General features: G+C 37.7%; 3 protein-coding genes and 1 long non-coding RNA gene across 5 annotated transcripts in view; 1 reads left to right on the top strand and 3 right to left on the bottom strand.

The window, feature by feature from the left end:
* Positions 1-16,737, top strand: part of LOC144633250 (fibroblast growth factor receptor 4-like) — a 103,088-nt gene extending 86,351 nt beyond the window's left edge. Inside the window, exons 11-14 of the mRNA XM_078492085.1 lie at positions 14,208-14,248; positions 14,794-14,893; positions 15,490-15,589; positions 16,638-16,737. Of these exons, the coding sequence (XP_078348211.1) occupies positions 14,208-14,248; positions 14,794-14,893; positions 15,490-15,589; positions 16,638-16,703 (307 nt within the window). The 3' untranslated portion in view covers positions 16,704-16,737. The remainder of the gene's footprint in view (positions 1-14,207; positions 14,249-14,793; positions 14,894-15,489; positions 15,590-16,637) is intronic.
* The window catches only part of LOC144633243 (fibroblast growth factor receptor 4-like), a 75,617-nt gene that overhangs the window by 36,006 nt on the left and 14,354 nt on the right, over positions 1-25,257 (bottom strand). The window contains exon 16 of the mRNA XM_078492073.1: positions 20,474-20,534. Coding sequence (XP_078348199.1) covers positions 20,474-20,534 — 61 coding nt within the window. The remainder of the gene's footprint in view (positions 1-20,473; positions 20,535-25,257) is intronic.
* On the bottom strand, positions 3,616-8,621 carry LOC144633351 (uncharacterized). Its single transcript, XR_013567050.1, has 3 exons — positions 8,294-8,621; positions 3,942-5,353; positions 3,616-3,845 (listed from the first exon to the last, which is right to left on the bottom strand). It is a non-coding gene; the product is annotated as an uncharacterized LOC144633351 (long non-coding RNA).
* Positions 5,475-10,036, bottom strand: LOC144633316 (uncharacterized). Of its 2 annotated transcripts, XM_078492189.1 has the most exons (4): positions 9,902-10,036; positions 7,995-8,160; positions 6,849-6,967; positions 5,475-5,951 (listed from the first exon to the last, which is right to left on the bottom strand). In XM_078492189.1, the coding sequence occupies exons 2-4, from the start codon at positions 8,146-8,148 to the stop codon at positions 5,739-5,741; spliced, it is 486 nt and encodes a 161-aa protein (XP_078348315.1). In that variant the 5' UTR covers positions 8,149-8,160; positions 9,902-10,036; the 3' UTR covers positions 5,475-5,738. The 2 variants fall into 2 exon arrangements, with proteins under 2 accessions (XP_078348315.1, XP_078348316.1); XM_078492190.1 differs by lacking the exon at positions 9,902-10,036 and having other exon boundaries at positions 7,995-8,182.

Raw genomic sequence — 25,257 nt, 5'->3', positions numbered from 1 at the left:
TTGAAAGGGAAAATTAGCAGTGGAATTAAAGACCTTGAAGTTCTCCAAAAGGCGAGTATTTATTCTCTTTAGTGACAAAATGAAGTTATAGTTTTATGGCCGTGGTTTGCCGATCGTTGTTTGTGCATTCGCACTGATTTTCACGCCATTGCGGTTAACTGCAAGTCGCCGGTTTACAGACTCGATTTATCCTTTCAAACACCTTGCTTCTCTGCTACTTTTCTCCAAAACCGAATACTGCTTATCGCCATTCAAGAAAATGAGATGCTTTATTAAAAAAACAGTCAAATTAATTCTCGCAATATTGTGCCGTCACTGTGCAGGCGACCAAACTACACATTTCAGCTTCATTCAGTTTCACATTCGCAAACTTTTTGTCAAAACAGAATACTGTGGGAATCAACACAGAGGTTTTTGACTCGTTAAATACAAATGTAAATAGCTAAGTGCTTTCCAGTCCGAAAAGTAAGTTTAATTAACTAAAGAACTCACAAGCCGAAATGGAGTTAAAAGTGTTTCGCAACTCGCTGATTGCTCTGTTCTACATTGTGCTTTTCTATTATTTCAGATGCTTTTTTTCTTTTTTTTTTCAGATGAAATTTTCCTTGAGTACTGTTCATTTCAGTGAATTTATTTTGTTTGGCAGTAAGCTCTTATAGCAAACAGATCATTATTTACTCTTGCCGTAGCTTGTGGCGATCGACTCAACATTGGATGCGCGCGTATATAAATACAAACACATTTGGCAAGAAAGTCTTTGTAGGTTTTGTAGGTGTTTTTTAATCAAACACATTAAAGTAGGAAAAAAAATAAATAAGTTATTTACCGGCTTAGGGTCGGTCCGTATAGTGAAAAACTGTGACCTCGGCCTTGAAAATGCTGCCCGAGGCCGCAGGCCGAGGGCAGCATTTTCAAGACCTCGGTCACAGTTTTTCACTATACGGACCTCCCAGCCGGCAAATAACATATATGTCTTCAGTCAGAGTCTTGCTAGAGCTCCAGCTTATTGCTCCATTCAGTTTGTAAAATAGGACCACTCGCCTTTTTTTTTTTAAACCAATATTTACTGCGTGCGTGTTTGAATGATTGAAGTTGTATATTCCTTAAAATCTGATATCATGTCATTTTTTTTTTATTTCAAACAAACCACCTGTCTAATGATGCCATGGCAACAGTTTTTCCGAAAACCGTAAAAACAGCGTGACAAAAAATGTTTTATTTAGAATCCAAAACTATTCTCAACGAGCCTGCAATAACAAGTTATCGACAACATCAAAAATGGCGAAATGGACATTTCTCATAATATTCTTTGGGTAAATACTTTTTTTTTTTTTATCAATGGTCAATATCTTGAGCTAGTTTGGTTTGGATCACGTTTCAATAATTAAGTGTTCAGGACTTCCGTTTAGCTCCTGCATATGTATTTTACATGCGGTTAACAACGCTGCTTCTAGATTCTGGTGATGCTTGTAAGAAAATTGTGTATTGCTGCGAAACGTAGAATGTAACTGAAGGCTTTTTAGGCCCTTCCTAGGGTGTACATTTAGGTCACAAAGGATTACATCAAATGAGGACTTACAAGTAAGTTTAGGACTCAGTTGATTTCATCATAAGTTGTTCTCCTCGTGTATTAAACTGACATCCCACATCGCTGGTAAGCTTATGTATAGGTACGCTTGTTTGATTTGCTTGCATCTGCTCCACATTAAGTTCCTCCGATGACCCTTCGAATGAAACCTCACTAAGAGTTATGCCCTGCTGGGAATTTTGGAAGCCAACCGCCTGGTCACATTTACTGGAAGAACTAGGTTCTGCATGTACTCTCCGGGATTTTTTTTTTTCTGGGGGGGGGGGGGGGGGGGGGGGGGGTGCGCTGGCAAATTACATTCAGTGGAGGTACTAGCTCCCACGACATCGAAAAGGGAAACGTTGTGCGTCGTAGTTACAGATGCAATGTACTGCAAACCAAAACAGACATTCCGTGACTTAGTGTGAGACTATTGCGTGAGCCGTCCTTCCAAAACTCATTTAAGCTAAGCAGAGAAGGACTTCCGATTTCATGTAGCTAAAAAATATTTAAATTCTTACCTCTTGCTTTGCTTTGTCATGAATACGTTTTTCAGATGATAGTCGAGGCTTCTTTTTTGGCCGATGGGCAAAAACTGTTCGTACGGCATATGGCTTCAAAGTACGTTTTGCGTTCAACCCAAGTAGTTCTGCTTTGAGGTCACGCACAAAGCAATTAGGCTCAAAGTTATCAGAACACAAATGAGTCTCTTTGGTAACAGCAAAGCCGACACGGGGTACTTTTGTTAACCACTCTGTCAAGAGAGAATCTTCTGTAGAAAAACGGTGGAAGCTTCTTCCTTGGTCCTTGCTAACAAAGCGAGAATCATTCGAGCACCCAACAGCGCAACAGTATACCATTTCGGTAGAACAGTAGAAACGATCGATAAGCACATAAAGTGAGCAACGAGTCTTGCGAAAATGGATAGCTTTATTTTTACCAAAAAACTGGCTCAAGACCGGAAAAATTCTAACTCGAATATTTAAAAAGGTTTGGTAAGACATAGCCTGTTGCGAACGTAACATGACGTTTGCTGTAAATCGAGTTCAGCATTTTGCGAAAGTGATGCCACAAGATTTCCGTCGAGTGAAGCGCCAAGCTTACTCCAATGTAATTAGTGATTCCCTCAGGCCCCAAAAACTGTCGCAACATAAAATTTAGAAGCTGATGGTAAATAAGCACAAATATAAAAAAAAAAAAACGAATATACAGACACGGGAGAACAGAACTGGCAAGTTCAATATTTATTTTAAGCTCACAACACTGATTATTTGCTTATAAAAAGGAAAAGAAAGCTTACTTCAAATGACTTGGCGTCGATTGTCGGCGAAAAAATTAACTTAAGCTTTCATATCTGAGTTGAATTATTCCAGTGAAGATAACACAATCGACGGAGGGCCGCTTAAAGGCATCTTTCTATCTTAAACGTCTAAACTCTTGCCCATCATCACTCAAAACATTGCTTCTGTGAAGGAGGCGTTCGCATGGCTTCTCCATATCACACGTCACTGACCGCGAAAGCGACCGCTGACATCCCTATTCTGAGCCGCAATGCTAATGGCCTAAAATCACACTAAAACATATTTAAAAAATAATGACAATGTTGTTAATTTAAACAAAAAAATCAGACTTAAAAATCTGCAGTCCGTTTTTAAGAGGCTGTATCTGTAATAGTGGTCTGCCCGATCTGGCTTGTTAAATAGATTTCGCTCTTTTCTAGTGTGTTGCAAGACTTTCATGTACTTATACTAAAAACACAATTCACCTGACCGGATCATTAATTTTTTTCGAGTTTTGAAGGATTTTCGGTTCACCCGAACGAGCACTTGTAACGACCACTGTCAAGGCTTAAATTTACCACAACTTTGAAAATTAATTAAAAAAGAACTAACAACTTCTGTACCAAACAAACACTACAGCCTGTTAAATTATGTCTTTTTAATTTATCACACCAACTTTCACGAACATTGAGCTCGAATCAAGCTAGCAGCAAAACATTAATGACACCCCTAACACACACCTTGATGAAACACTTGAAAACGGCTCAGATTCAAACTTTATTTTTGAAAAAGTGAGGCGGTCTACTTCAATCAAACCAACGCAGCCGAAAAGTAGATGTAATAGAAAATGTTCCTATCGAAAAAAACCTTTTGGTATCGTCTTAATGAAATATTTACAGCTGTGTAAACTTGCCCAATTTCGAAGATCTTCATGTTTGCAGCCATTTTGAGGGACTCGTCAGGACGAGGAGTTTCATCAACTGGCCTCGCAGACCTACCTAACACCATCAGAAATAAACAAAGATTAGATATAAATGCATTGCAGTTCAACTGAAAGAGAATAAATCGTGTTTAAAAATGGAAGCTCGACTTACGTTTAAACGATTTCTACGGGCGTAAGGTCATTCTTGTTCGAATTTCGCTTGATGATTCCACAACAAATAACAATATTTGACACGCAGACTTTGACTGAATGTAGCGTTTGAATCAGTTAAAGGTAGTAACCTCGTGCTTTCCCTTCTTTACCGGCGTACAGCGAAGTTGTTTTCACGACAAAACAGCAAGCATCAGGTAAAGAAGACCAAACTGACATGTTTATCGATTGGTCGGTTATATACTTCATGTATGGAGTACCGTTGTGTACCGTATGTGTACCGTATAGTGCCTCATACATGAAGTAGTGACCGACAGGCCGTTTCTTCAGCTGTTTCTTCGACGTTCAACGTTTTGCGATGGAAAATCTTTGCTGTACGCCAGTAAGGAAGGAAAAGCACAAAGTTACTGTCTTGAGCTGATTCATAGGCTACATTAAGTCGAAGTTTGTATGTCAAATATTGTTATTTCTAGTGGAATCATCGAGCGAAATTCCAATAGTAACAACCGTACGTCCGTAGACGTCCGTAACAGTCAAAATGTAAGTCGAGCTTCCATTTTTAAACACGATTTATTCTCTTTCAGTTGAACTGCACTGCATTTATATCTAATCTTTGTTTATTTCTGAAGGTGTGAGGTATGTCTGCGAGGCCAGTTGATGAAACTCCTCGTCCTGACGAGTCCCTCAAAATGGCTGCAGAAGATCCTCGAAATTGGGCAAGTTTACACAGCTGTAAATATTTCATTAAGACAATACCAAAAGGTTTTTTTCGATAGGAACATTTTCTATTACATCTACTTTTCGGCTGCGTTGGTTTGATTAAAGTAGACCGCCTCACTTTTTCAAAAATAAAGTTTGAATCTGAGCCGTTTTCAAGTGTTTCATCAAGGTGTGTGATAGGGGTGTCATTAATGTTTTGCTGCTAGCTTGATTCGAGCTCAATGTTCGTGAAAGTTGGTGTGATAAATTAAAAAGACATAATTTAACAGGCTGTAGTGTTTGTTTGGTACAGAAGTTGATAGTTCTTTTTTAATTAATTTTCAAAGTTGTGGTAAATTTAAGCCTTGACAGTGGTCGTTACAAGTGCTCGTTCGGGTGAACCGAAAATCCTTCAAAACTCGAAAAAAATTAATGATCCGGTCAAGTGAATTGTGTTTTTAGTATAAGTACATGAAAGTCTTGCAACACACTAGAAAAGAGCGAAATCTATTTAACAAGCCAGATCGGGCAGACCACTATTACAGATACAGCCTCTTAAAGCACAGGTATGATACTTCTATTTGTAAGCTAGTTGTAAAAATAATTTCAAAAATATTGAAAGGATAATATACAAAGCTTACTAAGGGTTGTATCAGAAACCCATAAGGGTTGAAACGTGTAACTCGCGCGTCCAGCGTTTGAATATTAAATTTGCTAAGTGCCATATTTGGAAACACGAAGGATTTGTACGCGAATGTTTATACACGAAATGACACACGCAACATAATTTTTGGTTTTGCGGCAAGTTGCTTGAATTTCGAGCAGAAATGAAGATGAAACAGGAAAATTTAACCAAATTTAACTTTATTCAACCAAGCTTGTTCAAAAACAAGATCACGCCATCGAGCGCGAGCTAGCGCGCGCTGTGAATTTAATCCAAATATAGTAATTGATTGGTTAAATGGTTCTCGTAATTTTCCAAATATGGTACTTAGTGTAAACGAATGTGCAAACGCTTTGTACAATGCGAATCATACGGAGTTACACGTTTCAACCCTGATGGGTTTCTGGTTGTACATTTAAGGGTGGACTGAGCTGGTTATATTAGGTTATATTCATTAGTAATAAACAAGGCTCGCGGATCCGGATAACGTACGTCCATGGGTACAAAGAGTGCCTTTCCGTCGTTACCGCAGGCCAGATACAAAGTGTTGTATTCCAAGTTTTTGAAAACTGTAAAGCTCCAGTAGTAGGATAAGTTAAATTTCATTAAAGACGTTAACTCACTAGGACGTGGACGACTTGAGTACTCCTTAAAAATAAAGTAAGTCGAAGTGTAAGTACACAGCAACGATTGGAAACAACGGTTGAGACATTTCTTGGCGGTTTTTTCTTTGACGTTTTACAGTGCCTTTCAAAGCAACGACTAAGGTTTTGTTGGCTAGGAAATTTAGTTTCCAGGGTTTTAAAGGCAGACCAAAGGAAAGCAACACCCCGTGAAGGAACTTCAGGCAACAGACCCAAATGTGAGTACCCTTGTATAAGACTGTTGTTTAAATGATTGCCATCAAAAGTCACCTTCTAAAGTTGGGGACTTCATAAAGTTAAAGTATAACATAGGAGGTAGATTGCCCCAAATTAAAGGATGCAGTATTGAGTTTACTAAGACTCCTAATCAAATAAAGGTACCTTATGAAAAAAGATTTACTTAAGAATAGCAGACTAGCAGAAATCAAGCTGCAATATATTGGAACTAGGGGTTACGTCCCATTCCCGATTTACTGTCCCTTTTGTATAACACTTTTTGTCCTGTCCACCCACCGCTGGTTAATATATGTAGTTTAATGGTCACGGGATCACTCCTACGTAATGCGTACGCATCTATATATTGGGTAAGAAACTTTAACTTAATGAAACCCTGATTTAGTTAATTTATTTTTTTCTAATGTTTTCAGTTTTATTCAATATACTCTGGTATTGAAATGTGCATGCCTGGGCGTTAATTACAATAGAGAAGGGTAATGGGGATAGTGGGGGTGGGGGTGGAGAGTTAATTGAGACTAATCGTAGAGGGGGGTTGGGCCTAGTATATATTATACAGTATTAAAAAGGCTCAGTGTCGGCAAAGAAGTGGTGGTCGTACTTCCTGAAATGTACTTCAATATTTATTACTAATACCGTATTTATTACCATTGCTATAAGTACTTACAGCGGCGACTGTACTATTGCCGTCATCAGTGGCATTTAAAACATAAAATTTCGAATTCACATTGTCTTCAAAGAGAAGGGCAAATCTCTCTCTGCCTGCAGGCATAGTTTCAGCAACAGCTATAAATAGAATAAATTATTGTTATATCTTAACCCTATCCAGATCGGGGGGGGGGGGGGCGGAAAGTGCCCGCGCTGACTTGGAACACTTATAACGTTTTCAATATTCAACCAAACGCTGCCAAACGTGGCGAGTTTATTTAAAATTTATCTGGAAATAATTTGGTAGAATAGGTTGTTGTGCCAGGAACTTGACGTCACCATGGCAACGGTATTTTGACAGGCATGTTTTCAGAAAATTTGTAATTTTCGTGTTACTAGTACTATTAATGAAAAATATCTTTAATGTAATTATTTTCACCTTTTTACGGTTTTTAAGCACAGTTTTATTGATTTTGAGTACGTTGCAGTAAATTTGTAATTGGGCAGTTTTCTGAAGTTTGGAAAAGTTTGGAAATCCAAGATGGCGGCTGTTTTGACATATATTATATCCTTTAAGTTTCATTGTGATTACTTTAATATTCTGTAAGTTACGGAGGGGGGCGGAACCCCCCCCCCCCCGGTATGAAAAGATCCAATTATTTTATTACCGCTTTATGTTATCGTTAACAAATTGATCTCATTAAGCATGATGAACACCTTCATAGACTATGAAACTGGCGCTATTACAGTGTGAACCAGAAAACCGTGAACACTTTCCTCTATCTTCTGTAAGTAAATTTAGGCATAAAACCATCGAATGATAGTCCAAACTGCAAGAAATATAAACAAGTGGATAGAGATGGAGCCAGCAGGTTATTTTTCGTGAATAATTTGTCAACTTTTTCCTCTACTTCCTATTTCAAAGTATAATGAAAGTGTTCACGGTTTTTGGTTTTCGCTGAATCGGAAAATCGTCTCTTTCGGGATTTTAATCGCCATTTGCTACTTTCAGGTGGGATAGGAGGTTCGTCACTTTTGGAACTTTAAATTATGTAGAAGTTTCAGTGAAGAATCAAAGGAATTGACAATTCAGTGTGCAAAATCGCAGGTGAAGAATATGAGAGAAATATTTTTCTACCAATAAAGTATGAGTTTCGTTACTTACTATCATAATCCATGTCGTTTAAACTTCCATTACAATTAAACGCATTGTTCGGGTCGCGCTGAAGCAAGGAGACTGTTGCTAGGTTCCATAGTCGATAATTAGCGTCTGGCTCAATTGGATGAAGCAGTTCGGGCCCAGTGTCATCCGCTTTCATACCACATGAAACCTGTCAAGTGATGAAAGTGATCATTTTTACATAAACTTGTTTCTATTTATTGTGGCTGTATCAGAAACATTAAGATTAAAAAAAAAATGTGTAATTGTAGTCAGGTGATGATATAGTTTCTTTGTGGTTTGACACTGACTGTTTTTGACACTGACTGGATTTGTACGCGAATGCTTTATACACGAAATGACACACGCAACATAATTTTTGGTTTTGCGGCAAGTTGCTTGAATTTCGTCCTAAACGCCGTAAATTTCTTACAGAAACTAAAGAAATACATTAAGTGTATCGAAGCGAAGTTCTCCAGACTACTTCAAGAAGATGAAACAGGAAAACTTAACCAAATTTAACTTTATTCAACCAAGCTTGTTCAAAAACAAGATCACGCCATCGAGCGCGAGCTAGCGAGCGCTGTGAATTTAATCCAAATATAGTAATTGATTGGTTAAATGGTTCTCGTAATTTTCCTAGTGTAACTCTGCAAATTTAATTTTCAGCCAAGTAAAAAAAAAATATACAATTAAAAACTACTTAGGACGTTATTAAATCACCAATCTTCATTAGATTTCACCATTTTCTCAGGAAGTGAGCAAATAACGCGATTTCATACAAATTTCATCTCATTCTAGTCAGGTTAATTTGTTTTAGCTTTCAGTCAGCATTAAAACAGGTCTAATTGTTTGGAGAACCTAGGTACGAGTTATAGTGGCGGCCATTAACTACAGTTTAAAGAGCAGGAAGCGACTAGGACTATTGACTGTCCTCCAGTTGCAAAGTGCTCTGAAACAGCTGTGGGTTGTTCGAGTTCATCGCAACTGCTTGCGTGTTGTCAGGAGAAATTACACGTTCTCTGGCCTTGCCAGTTCAACACATTTCAAATTGGCATACATGTGTGACGTTTACCAGTTAACTTGATTGACTTCGTCTAATAATAGAGCCTTAAGTTTGTCATTGACTACAATAACATACAAAGGGTAGGGGGGGGGGGGGAGATTGAGCCCCTCCCAGGCTTCTCGTTTTAAGGCGCAAATGAATCATTTTGCACGGATTTTGAAGCCCTTATTCTACTACTCAAGAAGACATAATTTTGGCTGTGACATCATATGTCGTCAAATGACGTCATTGCAGCAGCCATCTTTGATTTCACCATTTTCTAAGAAAGACAGAAATAATAACGAAAGCCGATGTATTTCTATTTCAAACAACCTGAAAAATAAACAGAAAAGTTCGAAATGACGATTTTTGGCCAGACCTGCTTGTAATTATGTCGTTGTCATGGCAACGTCAATTATCATGGACACATGATGGTTGACATATCGAAATTCTCCAAGGGATGAATGAACAGCTACTGAAGTTCCTGCATTGTAGAGTAAATCTTTTTTTCAAAATTTCGAAAAAAAAAATCAAGGGAAGGGGACCCTCTTTTACGTCCGAGGGTTAAAAGGTAACTGAGAAAAACAACAACAACAAATTTTGTCGACAGATGCACTGAATCTAGCTTAACAAAGTATTAATCACTTCGGGTCTACTTGTAATTACAGTAAATTACTGCCACAAATACATGCATTCGAGTGAAAATACTATAACGAAATATATATTTCAGAAATGTTCTTCGAGTGGAAACGCGCGCTCGACGACATATCCAATTGCTAAAGAAGATACAAGTCCCCGGGCCAAAAAATATTGCGTGCATGTTAACAACCTGATTATAAAGAGAAAAGCGTTAACAAGCGCTACTTACATGGTGGCGGTGTTGTATACCGACAAAATTGCTGCTATTAACAACAATATCAACGATATTGCCATTAATATTTTCAACAACATGGAGATATTACGCCCCGAAGAACTCATCTTCACCACAATCGACGAACTCTCCCTGGAAAGATCTTTTGAGTAAACTTTTGAAGACGGGAAGGGAAAATATGACTATTCGAAATGCTGCCAAGTGCATCCAAAAAACAACAGTGGAATGTCTGACCAATGAAAGCTAAAGAATCCTTTACCGCAGTCATTATAAAGTCGATAGACAGAACGCAGACCAATGAATAATCAGTGATTAGCCTATTATGAACTGGCAAAAGAAAAGAAGCGAACAGCACTATTAATACTATCAAGATGTCAATCTAAAAAAAATAATCGCTTTTCGTAATCAGCAAGATTACTGATTACTGATTAGATTAATCGGTAAGATTGCGGAAACAAACACTGGTTGCACGCAACCGACTGTCATGGCGAAGAACAATTTGCCACTCATATCCCTCGTAGGAGAAAAAGCAATAAGCAAAAGTAAGTCTAGTCACAATCCAAAAACTGAAATGAGAAAATTTGTTGTAATATGCTTTTATACTCATCAACTAAAATAAGAAAAATGCTGCAGTGGATAACCTTCTTTAATCCGTTGACTTGCCCAAACTGATTAAAAAAATTCTTCAAATGTTTTCGCATTAGTTACTGTTAAAGGTCACTGAAACTTTACCCTTGCCACAATCAATATGGGACAAAATTAAATGTACCGATCAAATCGAAACTTCAACATCCACTTCCAAGACAACCCCCAGGCATTTTGAATTTTGAATTTTTTTTTCAAATTTCCCTACCCCCAGGACATAAATGCGAAAAATAAGCAATGGAACACAAGTGTATTTCTTTTCAGAGCCCGCGCGACTTTCCAGTTTTTATGACACATATCTTTTCAGAGTGTGATTTATATGTAACATATTCAGAACTAAACAGTCACAATGTCACAGAAAAAAAAAGATTTAACCCTTAAAGTCCTCTACCTTCTCGATCTCCGACATTATTTAAATTTCGATTAAATTCAATTAGGAGCCGCTAACGTAACTGCAAACATCGCAAGGAATTATATACACAATATCGACCCATTTTGCTCAAATTCCCACAACCCCTCCCATATTGTTTCAAATCTCCAACCCAGAAACAAGCTCAGATGAACATCCAGAAATTCTGCTCAACACTTTTACCTAAATTCAATGTACCTACTTAGGGCCTCTTTACATGAGAGCCGAGATGAGTTTCATCCTGGGATGAATTTTGTCCCGGGATGAAAAAATTTTCATTTTGCATGAGCGTATTCATCCCGGGATGCCGGGACGTAAGTCGTCCCACCCGAGTTGAATTCATCTCGCCCGTGCTTACATTACTTTATATTTCATTCCGGAAAGACTGTTTACATGGCGTTTCTTCAACACGTTTCATCCCGGGATGACATTTCATCCCGGTGCTTAGGACGGGGATGATACATGATTTCGTCGAAATCATGTGTCATCATGTAGACAGCAACAAGAAAATGACCAGACACCGAGATGAATTCATCCCGGGACGAAAGTCATCCCGGGACGAAAACTCTCATGTAAAGAGGCCCTTAAAAGGCCGTAATATTCGGTAAATTATCCAAGCTTTCGTGTTCGACATTCCAAGCCGTCTTTCGGAAAATATTGAGCTGGCCGTGAATCGGCCGGTAAATTTATGTCGCTATGTTCATCAGTTCGTTCAGTCTTTCGAAGTCTTCAAATTGCTCGCCGTAATTAGGTGATACGCTGAATCCTTTCAGTCTTCAAAAATATTCGCGGTCGTAATTCGGTACACGTATTTACGTTGATTCCGTCCAGTGTTCCAAATTACCGGCAGACTTTCGCCTTAACCGTAAACGAAATGAACAAAATTATTTTTTTTTTGCCGTATTAATAACACCACGGAAATCAGAGGGGTTGGTGGAGAGTTTTGAGGGGTAGAATTGAGTGCCATGGAGCTCTACGTATTTTAGAGATATACATTACATGTGTTCTTAGGTCAGTTAAAAGGAGAGGTTTTACTGGAATCTCCACCTCTAGTGTACGGACATTTAGCGTAGCCCGTTTGGTGTCCATGTTACAGAGGTTCGATTTTCCTTGTTTTTAGATTTGAAGTGTTTTATTCGGCTAATTACAGTCCAGAGAAGTAAATTGACTACACATTTTTGCCTAGGCAAAGTGTAAGTTGGTGGTGATAAAAATCAGTTCTTGCATTGTCTTGATTAATCTATCATATCCACTGAGTGCTTTTAAGTTTACTTTCTTTATGCAAATCGACGTTCATTACCATTAGAGCCTTTGTGTGTTGTTGTTGAGTTTGTACCTGGTGGAAGTCTCGATAAGTTACTGCGCAAGAGCCAGGTCCATAGATGTATGGGAGAAGATCATCCACCATATGCTAACATATGGTCCAGACTGACGGAAAGGGAACTGTTACAAATTGCCTCAGATATCGCCAATGGAATGAAACACTTGGATAGCAAACTGGCAAGTGATACTTGAAATTACTGATAACGTGGTTCTCTCTAGATTTCAAGGCCGTGTACCGTGTCACTGTACAAACAAGATGTATCTGAACCAGTATTTAAATCAATACGTTGTCTGTAGCTAACACAATAAAAATAAAGCAAATATACAAGGGTGGGCTGGCATGCATTGCGCATTCGGGTTTGCAACCAGTGCACTTGAGAAGAGACGAGAGGGTCTGTTTTAACTTCATGAAACCGCGTGCCATTTTAGATAGTTCAATTGAGCTTTTAACTTGTTTAAAAGAACCTTATTTCTTAAGTTTCGAAATGTGATGTTTTAATTGTTTTATTGGCACACAATTATTACTTATATTTTACAGTGTGTTCATCGAGACCTGGCTGCTCGAAATATCCTTGTCGGTAAATGGCTTATTGCAAAAGTGGCTGACTTTGGCATGGCACGAGATGTCTCAAAAGATGGCGAGTATATTAAAACCACGGAGGTACTTTAAATCCAAAATACGAAAACTTTGTGGTAATGGCCGATCCTCTCTACTTTAAACTATCCCGGCTCGCGTTTAATCGGTCCAAAGTTACGAAAGGCGGCTGTACTTGCAAGCTATTACAAGGCACTGGATGTTGGAGGGTATGAATGCGGTGTTACTTCCAGTTGACAACTGGTCAAAGTGTTTATTCCCAGTCAAGAAGTAGCGTTTCATAACTTTTAGCACAGATCTGTAAAATATGCTGATAGCAAAAAAAAAAAAAAAAAAAAAAAAAAAAAATAATTGGTTGATTTTTTTTTGACATCCTAGAAATCGCCGAAAAGTTAATTTAAATCTGAGATTCCGGCATCGCCATCAAGACCCGATATCTTTAGTACTGTTTGCGAGCCAATTGTCGCAAAAGCACTTTTCGAAAGAATCATTGAACTCCACTTAACCTGGTAAGAATAAAGAGAATTGCTGACTGGTCACGTGTTTAAAAGAAATGTAGAACAGCCTTCCTAGTATGGTAGAGCGAAAAAAAATTATCTCACCGATGACTTTAGAGAATAATTATTATTGTGATCCACTCTGCGGATTTGATTTGCCACTTCTGATCCCAGTGATTACTGGACTCGGCTTTTTCATGACAGCACAATTATCAAGGCTGACGCAGATAACACAAAACTTGGCCTTGATAATTATCGCTACCGTTCTCCTCCTCCGATCCGTCCAACAACTGTTATTCAGGTTTTAGCAAGCTTACACCGTTACTTATTAAACGTCTAAATCTATCATGAAAAAAAATAATGATCATAGACATAGAGTTAATAAAAACAATTCTTGTGTTAAACAAGGGGAGAATTCCATGGCTCTGGATGCCAATCGAAGCTCTTCGAGGACGATTCACTACAATGTCTGACGTGTGAGTAATATTAAGATAGCGGTGAAACCGTGATGACTGGATAATACTAAAGCTATTTAAATTTAGTTTCCACATTTACATTTTTTCACAATTACCCAAGTGGGATCCGTGCCCCTCAGTGGGATTTGTGCTAAAAACTCATTTCCAAGAAATTGTTCCAAACCACCTCAGTAAAGAACCGACGTGTTCTGCCGATTAAACGCCTGTATTTATCGAAATTCGTTCATTCTTCTCACGACGTTCTACAAGTGGAATAGGAAAATGCACTTTCTGTGTACAAATGAATGCAAAATGTAAAACATCTTGTTCATGGATTTGTTCATGGAGTGTAACAAAAACATTCGTTTCACAATTCCAGGTGGTCTTTTGGCGTCCTTCTTTGGGAAATAGTCACCCTCGGTAAGTTAGACCTTGCGACACCTTTTCATCGATTTTCGAAAGCAAAAATGTGTTTACGATGGTAAAGTAATACTACACCAATATAATTTAGTTTGGTTGTTACGCAGCACAACTTAGGGCAATCACAGGTTCGCTTTTATAACCGACAGCTAGCCGAAAGAAACCTCGGGTACTTCACAAGTAAAAAGTCGCCCGAGCCCTGAAAGTGACTCTAGCGACGAAAGTGCAAAACGATGACACAATGTCGTCATTTGAATTTGACTCACACCAGACATAAAAAGTAATGTTTCACTTCACTAAAACAAAAGGATCAGCTAGCCCCAAAGCAACCAGGGAGGATCTTGGTTTTGTCTTAGTAGGGGGTGCACTAATAAACCGCAATTTTTTGCAGAATACCAGATCATTTAGAAAGTCGACGCTCATCGTCCCCCTAGATCCGCCCCTGGCAACGTCACCGTAATATCGTTTACTCAAGTAACACTGCCCCACTTGTTTTCTTAACAATCCGCAAGTTGTTTTTATTGCTTTGTCTTAATACACTTTAGGTAAACTGCCATACAAAGGAGTAAAAGGACTTGTTGAACTTTACAGCAAGCTGAAAGAGGGTGTAAGACTGGAAAAACCTCTTCATTGCTCTGAAGAACTGTAAGCTCTGGTTGTATTTTTCATCATCATCATCATCATCATCATCATCATCATCACTTATTATATAACAGTTGAACTAGTTATTTGGGCGAGGAGACCTCTTAGAAACCACCAGGCGTTTAGGAGAGGTCACTTCAGTTATCAATTTGTTAAAAAATAATGTTGTGGACGCACGGCTAGATCAATTCAGACTCTATTATTAAAATAAATGTGTATTTAAAAAATAAAATAAAAATGTTTTCGTTTAAACTTAGAAAGCGTCCTGGAATTGTTCTATTCTTCATATTACTTTGAGTAGTTTCAGTGTTTCAGTTCGCGTAATGGAGTAAAAGTGCCTATGACTAAGTGACTGAAATGACATCAGAGACTTGCTTTAAAGGACTTTAAATGTATGTCAGCACGAGTTGTGGAAGACCATTTTTTTTTTCTTCAATATCATCCATTTAATTTGAAAACATATACTTCCAAGTAGGAAAAAGCAAGGCGGCCATCTTCAAATGTGGTCTGTTTATTCATGTATAAGCTGAGTGTCCCAGTATTGCTGAACTAATAATGCAACAACTTCAGTTTTTCATTTTCTACAGAATGTTTATCAGGTATAGCGTCATGACACGCTGTTGGCAGAATTGCCCAGAGGAGCGCCCAACATTTAAAGAACTTCATTTGATTCTTCACGACATTTTGCATACCAAAGCGGTGAGAAAGTAATTAAAGAATAGCCTTGACACACTACGTCCACAAGTATTAAGCGGCCAATGACAAATGAAACATGTTTCACTGCGATAAGTGCTCAGATCATGCAATGCATTGCACGAATCGTGATTGAGACATGTTTATTAAGCATTGTTGAAACTACCTCTCGAAGTATAACTACTCGACCTTTCGTTTTGCTGTTGCTGTTGTTGTTTTTGTTCTTGCTTTTACTTTTGTTTAGTCAATATCTACTATGGCACAGTAATGGTCGATGAATGCTTTTTTAATGCAAAAACACAGAAGGAACGAAAACATAGAAATCGCCAAGAACAAGAACAAATAGAAATCCAAATTTTGCTTCTCACATGTATTTTTTTTCGTTTGTTTAAACAATACTCTATCCCCTCAAGTTAACCATGTAGATTGTAAGGGTATGGGACAAAGACGAACTTTTAAAGAAATTTTTTACCGCCACTGAGACCTTATTTATGAAATTGGTCACTTCAAATCTCATAGACTATTTTTTTTTATTTTATAAGTATACAGCTTTTTCAATAAACATTGTTAGATGAAAGCTTAAAGACAAGACCGAATGGTGGTCTGGGTACTCACTGGAATTCTGCATATTGGCCTATAAGGAATTGTACAAGCTTGTATTTTTGCACGTGAAGAATTCATGAACTTGTCTTCCTCTCAGGAGGACTTTTCTGTAGCTTTCTTTCACTGTCGAAGAGGCTTTGAGTTTTTGAAAGTTCTTCTTAAATTTAGTGTGGTTAAAAGTACTTTGTTTCCAAATGCAAATTCGCATTTGTCGCGTCATTATCTATTAGTATTCAGCAGTTGCTCTCTTCTTCGACTCATACTACCTATCCGTTTTGTCTTTAAGCTTTGGTTGGACAACGTTTATTGAAATAGCTGTATAATATCTGTCTCTATAACATTGTGTTTTAAACTGCGTCATCGAACTCCTAACATATGTTACTTCGGGTATGAGATAACAACTTAAAAATGTCCTGTCCATGATTAATTTAGCTTTCTTCTTTATTTTCAGAGGATTTACATCAATGTTCAATATTTTGAAGAACAGGCCATGGCAACAGGCGAGGATGCTTCTTAAAAAGTTACATATTAAACCAGACTTGAAGATAAAACATCGTCACCAAGTTTTCACTAATAGAATGAATTATAGGATGTAACATGTTAAAGTAAGCAGCACTGCCACGATTGAGGCTAAGAAATTTAAAGTGGCTTGTAATGGTTTAGAAACTCGCTTTTATTGCATTTTATCGCAGCTACACCATTACTGTGAAGTAATAAATAAGGCTGAACATAAATAACTTTATAGGGTAAAAACAGTAACTGGTGTCCTGGTAACTTACGTTGTGATCCTTAAAATCAAGCAAATAGTGTCGGTAAAATTTAATATAACTAAAAATTTTAATTTTAATTTGAGTAGATTCTTTCTTTTTTAATTTTTTGAGGCTATCTTATAATTAAAAGAAAAAACTAGTAGGGAAGTTTCTGCTTGCTTATGTATGCATTATTGTGTAATTAGAGTGAATTCGTGTAACCCGTTTTTTATATGTTAATGAGCCGTATAATATTCTAATGTTTGTGTACAATTAAACAATACAAGAGTGGTCAGAAAACCTTAAAGAAATCACTTTAATTGTTATACATAAAATAAGTATGAACAGGAAGTGTTTCCTCCTTCTTTAAACACTTTAAGAACATCTTCCACCTAAATGGAAAAATAGCGGTCTGGTTCAAAATATACGCAGAATTTAGTCATTTCACGTTGTTGTTTTTCAGGAGACGAGAAAGAAATTTGACAAGAGTTATCGAACACGTGCACAGCTATTTTGCTGCTCATTAAACCTTTTGTTTGCTAAACAAAAGTTGTTTGTCATCGTGGGTTGCTGAAGCTCCCCATTGGATTGCGCGCGCAAAATTGAGCTACAGTCAAGTTTAATTTTATGGTTTAATTTTTGTTTTCCTTTACGCGATTTTGAATATAATTTTTTTTTTCCAAAATCGCAATGCAAATCAAGGCATGATGAATTTTAAGCCCCCTTATCTGTTCGGTTTTTACATGTTGGTAGATGCTTGAATTCTAACCTGACTTCCACATGCAAATTTTCATAAATACTTAAGATTTGTCCGTAATTTTCTGTTTTCTTGTACAGCTCATTAAAATAGTACAGGGCGGATTAGCATATAAAAAACGGGTTACACGAATTCACTCTATTGACAAAAGAAAGTTTTGTAACTTGGAATTCATAGCTTCATAGCTTCTTTACTTTGTTCATAAATATAAGGTGACTCTGAACCACAACTTAAGATGTTAAAGTGCTTTCTCTATTAGAAAAAAATATACATAAAAACTGCACTAAGTACTATATAATTACTTTACCTCAAAAGGTCTCAAAACAGGATTTTGCTCTAATTTGGACCTGTCTTTGTTTACTTTAAATTGCTTCACTAGGTAAAAATAAACGCCTTTCATCCGCATTATCGGTCTAGGTTAATCCCAAACGGTAAGTGTTATGTTATAAATAGTACAGTTAATATTCACCGTTTGCTTCGATGGCAGGTATATAACCCTATGCGATAAAACTTTGGTCAGTCTTTCTTACACTCTATTATTTTAACAATTATTCCATTCAGGCTTAGTGATCTTTCAACAAGAATCACCTCTCGATGGGGGATCAGAATACCCCAAATTTTTTAATCACTTCTGAAAAGGGGGGGAGGGGGCATGTCCCTCTCATAGCGTAAGCATTGGGACACCAAGTAGATCAACGATTGTCCTGTTATCAATCGTATCAGTTCTATTTGTTATCTTACCTTGCAAAGTCTCTTGATTACGGTTTGCAAGCGTCTTCTAGAATTTAGCTGCCACTTAATTAATTATCCCTTATACGGCTTTTCTCTTTCTTCCTTATACCGTGATAAAATGTGCTTTCTCTATTAAATGTAATTTAACTACTGAGGAAGAGGTAGCAGCCTCTAAACGTCGCGATCTGTATAGCCTTTTTTTTTTCATGCCAATTTCTGGTGTATGTTTCATACCTTTTCGTGCATTGTGGGTTCCTTTTGTTGTCCTATAATGGCAGTTGTCCTTAGGACAAAAGAGTTTCTTGCAACGTATCTTCCTTGTTTGTACAAAGCTGAGAGCCCAGAACATAGCAAAGTGGAAAAGAACGGAACGCTCTAAAAAAAAATTGAAGTTTGACACATTAAGGGCTATTACATTTTTTAATGAGAATCAATTTTTAAACCCATTACAAAAAAACAACCAATTAATTTACAACTTTACGTTACAATTCGAATTACAATAGCATAAGTTACATACTAGTATATAAATGCGAATGCTAAATCAAACCCTTTTATAAAAAGAGGAAAACACTACGTGACAACAAATCTAAGGCCATGTCCACACAAAAAAATTAAAAAAAAAATCATTTCTTTTTAGCAAAAAATCTAAGGCCCTGTTTTCAAAAAGCCCAGTTTTTACCAAAAACACATACGGTCCACACTATCTTTTTTTAGCATTTTTTTGACGACACTAAAGAGTTTCGTTTAAAAACGCGTGGCTCAGAAACGCTACATCAGTCATCTGCGCGTGGATCAGATAGGTTTTTCAAGGTTTTTCAAACAACTTCCGTTTTTGCCGGCTATCCATACAAACACAGTAGCGCTTCGTTTTTAAGACGAAGGGCGTCACCGTTTTCAAAAGCCTCCGATTTGCAGTCCATACTGGCACTCGTGTGTTTTCGAAACGATCCGTTTTGAAATCTCTACATACTGGACAGCGTTTCCAAATGTTTGCGATTACGATGAAACGATTAGCGTTTTCAAACCTCCCTATTGGAAGGCGTTTCCAAATGAATGCGCTTTCGATGAAACGATTAGCTTACATCTTTAACATGTGTGGTCAAGGCCCCAGAGAACAAATTTCAGGAATACTTATTTTATATACGATACCCTACTGTGATTGCTTCTGCAATAAAAAGTCTCAACTGGATTTTCACCGTTAATTGCGAGTAAGCAATGAAAAACGTTTTAACCGTATTATTTTTCAGTACAACTACGTTGTGCTATACGTTATAAATAAGAGCAAGCCCGTATATTTTATTTCAGCAACTCATTTTTTCCGCTATAGGGCACTGAAGTGGCAGTCTAGCTCAATGATTGCGACGCAACACGTACTTTATAATTTTAGGGGTATAACGTAAACAGTTTTATAACCAAATCCTAATATAACGAATATTTTGTTGTCCTACAGCAGATGCGTTTTATTAGGAGACCATGTTTATATAATAACTGAGAAAAAATGTCACACGAAATACAAGAAAGTGAACAGCGCAGGATGCCTTAAAGGGGCTAGGTCACGGTATTTTAGGTAATTCTATTAATTTTCGTTAATTACGAGCTCTAATATTCAAATTGGGAGACCAAAAGTCTTTTATTGGCAAACGCATGGCAAAATAACAAACAAGGATGATTTTCGAGCATTGTAAATGACACTTTCATACAAATTGAGATAAACTTGAGAAAAGTCGGGCCGACGTTTTTCAAGTTTACCTGAACGCAAACCGTTTAAATCTTTTCGAATTTAGCCCATTGATTCCCCTTTTTGGCCTTTCCGTGTTTCTTTTCAGTGAGTGCTTCTACAGTTTTAAGCCGTTATTGTGATATTTCAGTTAATTCTATGTCCAGTTGGCCAGTGCCGAAATTGCCTAAAATTGCGTGACATAGCACCTTTAAGCTATTGTAAAATATGTATAACTGCTTTCATTAAAATAATAAAACTGATTATTAGTGTCATTATAATCTTCAGAAATTGCGTTGGCTGATGAAGTGACCAGTGAAGCAGTTACAATTTAGTTTCCTCGTAATCCTCTATCTCCGGGTCCTCGAAGAATGTGACATTGATGTAAGTTCTCTATTAAAGATCAAACCAGATAGAAAAACGCACCATTAGCATAAATGAATATCACTTCTTGGAATTCTCAAACAGGTTGTCAACTATAAGAAAACACAAAAATAAAAGCCAGTCCAGTAGTAAAAGGGGTTACCCTACGGAGCACTTAATATTCAAAATGGCGGCCGATCTCAACGGATATAAAATAATAGTAAAAAAGAGCTTCAAATTTAAACAGGAAACGCGTCATAGGGAAATGTAGGGGGATATGTACGGATAGAAAAAAAAGACGGATGCGAACAGTTGTAACAGGTTTGCGTAAGTGCTCTCAACTAGTATAAAATAATTTTAAAAATAGTGTCCGATCTCACGTCATATAAAATATTATTTAAAAAAGGCTGGGAATGTAAAGCGAAACGCCATACAGAAATGCAAGGTTGTCTACGGTTAAAAAGCCGGTGGTAAACAAGGAAACCAGGTTTTCAATTCAAAACAAGAAAGGTTATAAGAACGTCATTAGAGCCGCCATCTTGGATTTCACCAACCTCGTCCCAAGGGCCTCTCTTCCTTTCTTCGGAGGAAAATAGCGGAAATTGACACAAATCAAGCCAGAACGCTTAAAGAAAGTAAAATAAAAACAAATTGTATCATTGATGCTTTAAAGAACTGGAAAAATAAATAAATAAGCCAAAAAAAGAAAAAGGATGAATAAAAAAGCTGAGAGCAAACAAGTAAATTTTTACAGCATTTATTTAACACATAGGATGGTTGCTTGTTTACACATTACATCATTAGCAAAAAAAAACATTATTACAGGGTCTAAAAAGTAGAATCGATTGGCTTTTAACTCATAAATACAAGTATCTTGAGGTAACAATGCCGGTTTCTCTCTGATTGCCTCATCTTGATCTTTCGTGAGCCATCTCTATCAATGTAGCCAATGGAATTCTTGAGAATATGGTTGCCAGGGTGGTGTTCTTGGCAAGACTGCCTAAGCTTTTCTTTTTTGTGATCTTTTCTTTCTTTCTGTTTAGTGTTTTCTAGCTTTTAACTTGGTATTTCTTCTAATAGTTGTATCAGTCTGAACCGTTTCTTCAATAAGTACAGGGTTTTCGCTTGGTATGCTTTCAATCACGTGTTCTCTGTTGTCGTCTCCTTTTCCCAAGTTGGGAATATCGGGTGAGGATGCCGTTGAAGATACGCTTTCTGCCTTTACTCTTTCCATCGCTGAGATGCAAGTAATGCGATATGTCAATTTTCGGTAGATTTTATATCCACTTTATGGTTAATTTCCCTTACAAATGAGCATGAGTAACTCGGTAAAAATAACTTTGCTCAAAATGAGTCACTCACATCTATAAGTCAGATCGCAACAAACCAACGTGCTCATTTTAAGACGGACGATTGACGAGTGTGCTTAGCGTATGGGTTATTTTTGTCAATTTTGTCACAAATCATTTAGCCGAAGTTTTAACAGAAATCGCCACGAGAAGAAAGGTTGCTTGAAACGCTTTGAGGAAAACACTAATCAGAATTCAATGGGTAAAGATTCGCCAGACGTTTTTGATGATGTGGAGACAAAGGAAGAAGAATATGAGCACAACGAAGACGAACAAGAAGAGGATGATGAAGATGTGGAAGAGGATGATGGTGATGATGAGGAATCCAGCATTGAAAGTGACGAAGAAAATTGCGAAAGACCTTGGAAAAAGCTGCGTCTAGAAGTTATCGATGATCTGAGTTCAAATTATGATGAACAAGTAGAACGATACCAGGAAGAGGGGTCGTCTAAAAACGTGGCCGAGGCCAAGGCCTCTAATTACCTTCATATAGAAAAAAGTTTCGAGGCTTGTATTTGCATTATCTAAAGTGGATTCGTCATCTCAAATCTAATCATAAACAAAAAGAGGTCATAGCAACTCTACGTCGCTTCATGGACGACGATGACATGGATTTTTAGGAAGCCGAGGAAGCAGCTGTGAATAAACGGAAGTTTTTATTGAACAGAGTTTTTGAGCCAATAGAAGTACCGGACGAATCGCCCGACGAAGAGGCTGACGACGTCAGGAGACGTCCACTAGCAAAATGGTAGAAAAAGGAAACAAAAACCACTCCTGAAAGTTGACATGGGAACGCAAAATGAATCACGCAGGCTATAAGACAATGACGCGAGCTAAAGTGAAACATGTTAATGTATTGTTGTGCAAAATAAATAAAGCAATATTAATATGATATTGTCGTTTGCGTGTCTACCATCAGTTTCTTGGCATTTACGCTTGCCGTTTGCACAAAGTTAACTACTCCAAGTTACCCTTGAACTTATTTAGAGTCACCCTGAGCTACTCCAAGGATATCAAGTTTGCGAGTAACCAAGAGGAACAGATTAGTGCCGATAATTCGCATTGCTACTTACAAGTCAGCGGATACTACCAATCTACTTGGACCCAATACTCCTGTTGTAGAAGTTTATAGCACGGACATTTTGCAGCCACTTTTTTTTTAGCAAGACTCAACTTGCTCACGAGTTACTCTGAGTTAGTCCCAACTTGCTCACGAGTTGCTCATTTTGAGTTGCTCATTTGCTCATTTTGAGTGGCACAGTTGCTCATTTGCTCATTTTGAGTTGCTCATTTGCTCATTTGCTCATTTTGAGTTGCTCATTTGCTCATTTTGAATTGCTCATTTGTTCATTTGCTCATTTGGAGTTGCTCATTTTGAGTTGCTCATTTTGAGTTGCTCATTTGCTCATTTTGAGTTGCTCATTTGCTCATTTGGAGTTGCTCATTTGCTCATTTTGAGTTGCTCATTTGCTCATTTGCTCATTTTGAGTTACTCATTTGCTCATTGAACGGGTAAAAGACACTGAACCGTATAATTTGTGATGTCGTGGCCAGAAACCATCAACACGCTACAGGTTGTCATAACAGCTGTGGCCTGTGACGTCACATGATGAAAAAACTCAAAATGAGCGAATGAGCAAATGAGCAACTCAAAATGAGCAAATGAGCAACTGAGCCACTCAAAATGAGCAAATGAGCAACTCAAAATGAGCAAATGAGCAACTCAAAATGAGCAAATGAGCAAATGAGCAACTTAAAATGAGCAAATAAGCAACTCAAAATGAGCAAATGAGCAACTCAAAATGAGCAAATATGAGCAAATGAGCAACTCAAAATGAGCAAATGAGCAAATAAGCAACTCAAAATGAGCAAATGAGCAACTCAAAATGAGCAAATGAGCAAATGAGCAACTCAAAATGAGCAAATGAGCAAATGAGCAACTCAAAATGAGCAAATGAGCAACTGTGCCACTCAAAATGAGCAAATGAGCAACTCAAAATGAGCAACTCGTGAGCAAGTTGGGACTAACTCAGAGTAACTCGTGAGCAAGTTGAGTCTTGCTAAAAAAAAAAGTGGCTGCAAAATGTCCGTGCTATAAACTTCTACAACAGGAGTATTGGGTCCAAGTAGATTGGTAGTATCCGCTGACTTGTAAGTAGCAATGCGAATTATCGGCACTAATCTGTTCCTCTTGGTTACTCGCAAACTTGGTATCCTTGGAGTAGCTCAGGGTGACTCTAAATAAGTTCAAGGGTAACTTGGAGTAGTTAACTTTGTGCAAACGGCAAGCGTAAATGCCAAGAAACTGATGGTAGACACGCAAACGACAATATCATATTAATATTGCTTTATTTATTTTGCACAACAATACATTAACATGTTTCACTTTAGCTCGCGTCATTGTCTTATAGCCTGCGTGATTCATTTTGCGTTCCCATGTCAACTTTCAGGAGGGGTTTTTGTTTTCTTTTCTATCATTTTGCTAGTGGATGTCTCCTGACGTCGTCAGCCTCTTCGTCGGGCGATTCGTCCGGTACTTCTATTGGCTCAAAAACTCTGTTCAATAAAAACTTCCGTTTATTCACAGCTGCTTCCGCGGCTTCCTAAAAATCCATGTCATCGTCGTCCATGTAGCGACGTAGAGTTGCTATGACCTCTTTGTGTATACGATCAGATTTGAGATGACGAATCCACTTTAGTTAATGCAGATACAAGCCTCGTAACTTTTTTTCTATATGAAGGTTATAGAAAATTAGAGGCCTTGGCCTCGGCCACGTTTTTAGACGACCCCTCTTCCTGGTATCGTTCTACTTGTTCATCATAATTTGAACTCAGATCATCGATAACTTCTAGACGCAGCTTTTTCCAAGGTCTTTCGCAATTTTCTTCGTCACTTTCAATGCTGGATTCCTCATCATCACCATCATCCTCTTCCACATCTTCATCATCCTCTTCTTGTTCGTCTTCGTTGTGGTCATATTCTTCTTCCTCTGTCTCCACATCATCAAAAACGTCTGGTGAATCTTTACCCATTGAATTCTGATTAGTGTTTTCCTCAAAGCGTTTCAAGCAACCTTTCTTCTCGTGGCGATTTCTGTTAAAACTTCGGCTAAATGATTTGTGACAAAATTGACAAAAATAACCCATACGCTAAGCACACTCGTCAATCGTCCGTCTTAAAATGAACACGTTGGTTTGTTGCGATCTGACTTATAGATGTGAGTGACTCATTTTGAGCAAAGTTATTTTTACCGAGTTACTCATGTTCATTTGTAAGGGAAATTAACCATAAAGTGGATATAAAATCTACCGAAAATTGACATATCGCATTACTTGCATCTCAGCGATGGAAAGAGTAAAGGCAGAAAGCGTATCTTCAACGGCATCCTCACCCGATATTCCCA

Source organism: Oculina patagonica, chromosome 12 (assembly GCF_052425735.1).
Source record: "Oculina patagonica isolate OP01 chromosome 12, crgOcupat, whole genome shotgun sequence".
Classification (NCBI taxonomy): Eukaryota; Metazoa; Cnidaria; class Anthozoa; order Scleractinia; family Oculinidae; genus Oculina; species Oculina patagonica.
Note: the sequence above shows the minus strand (reverse complement) of the source record. Positions and strands in the feature narration are given on the sequence as shown.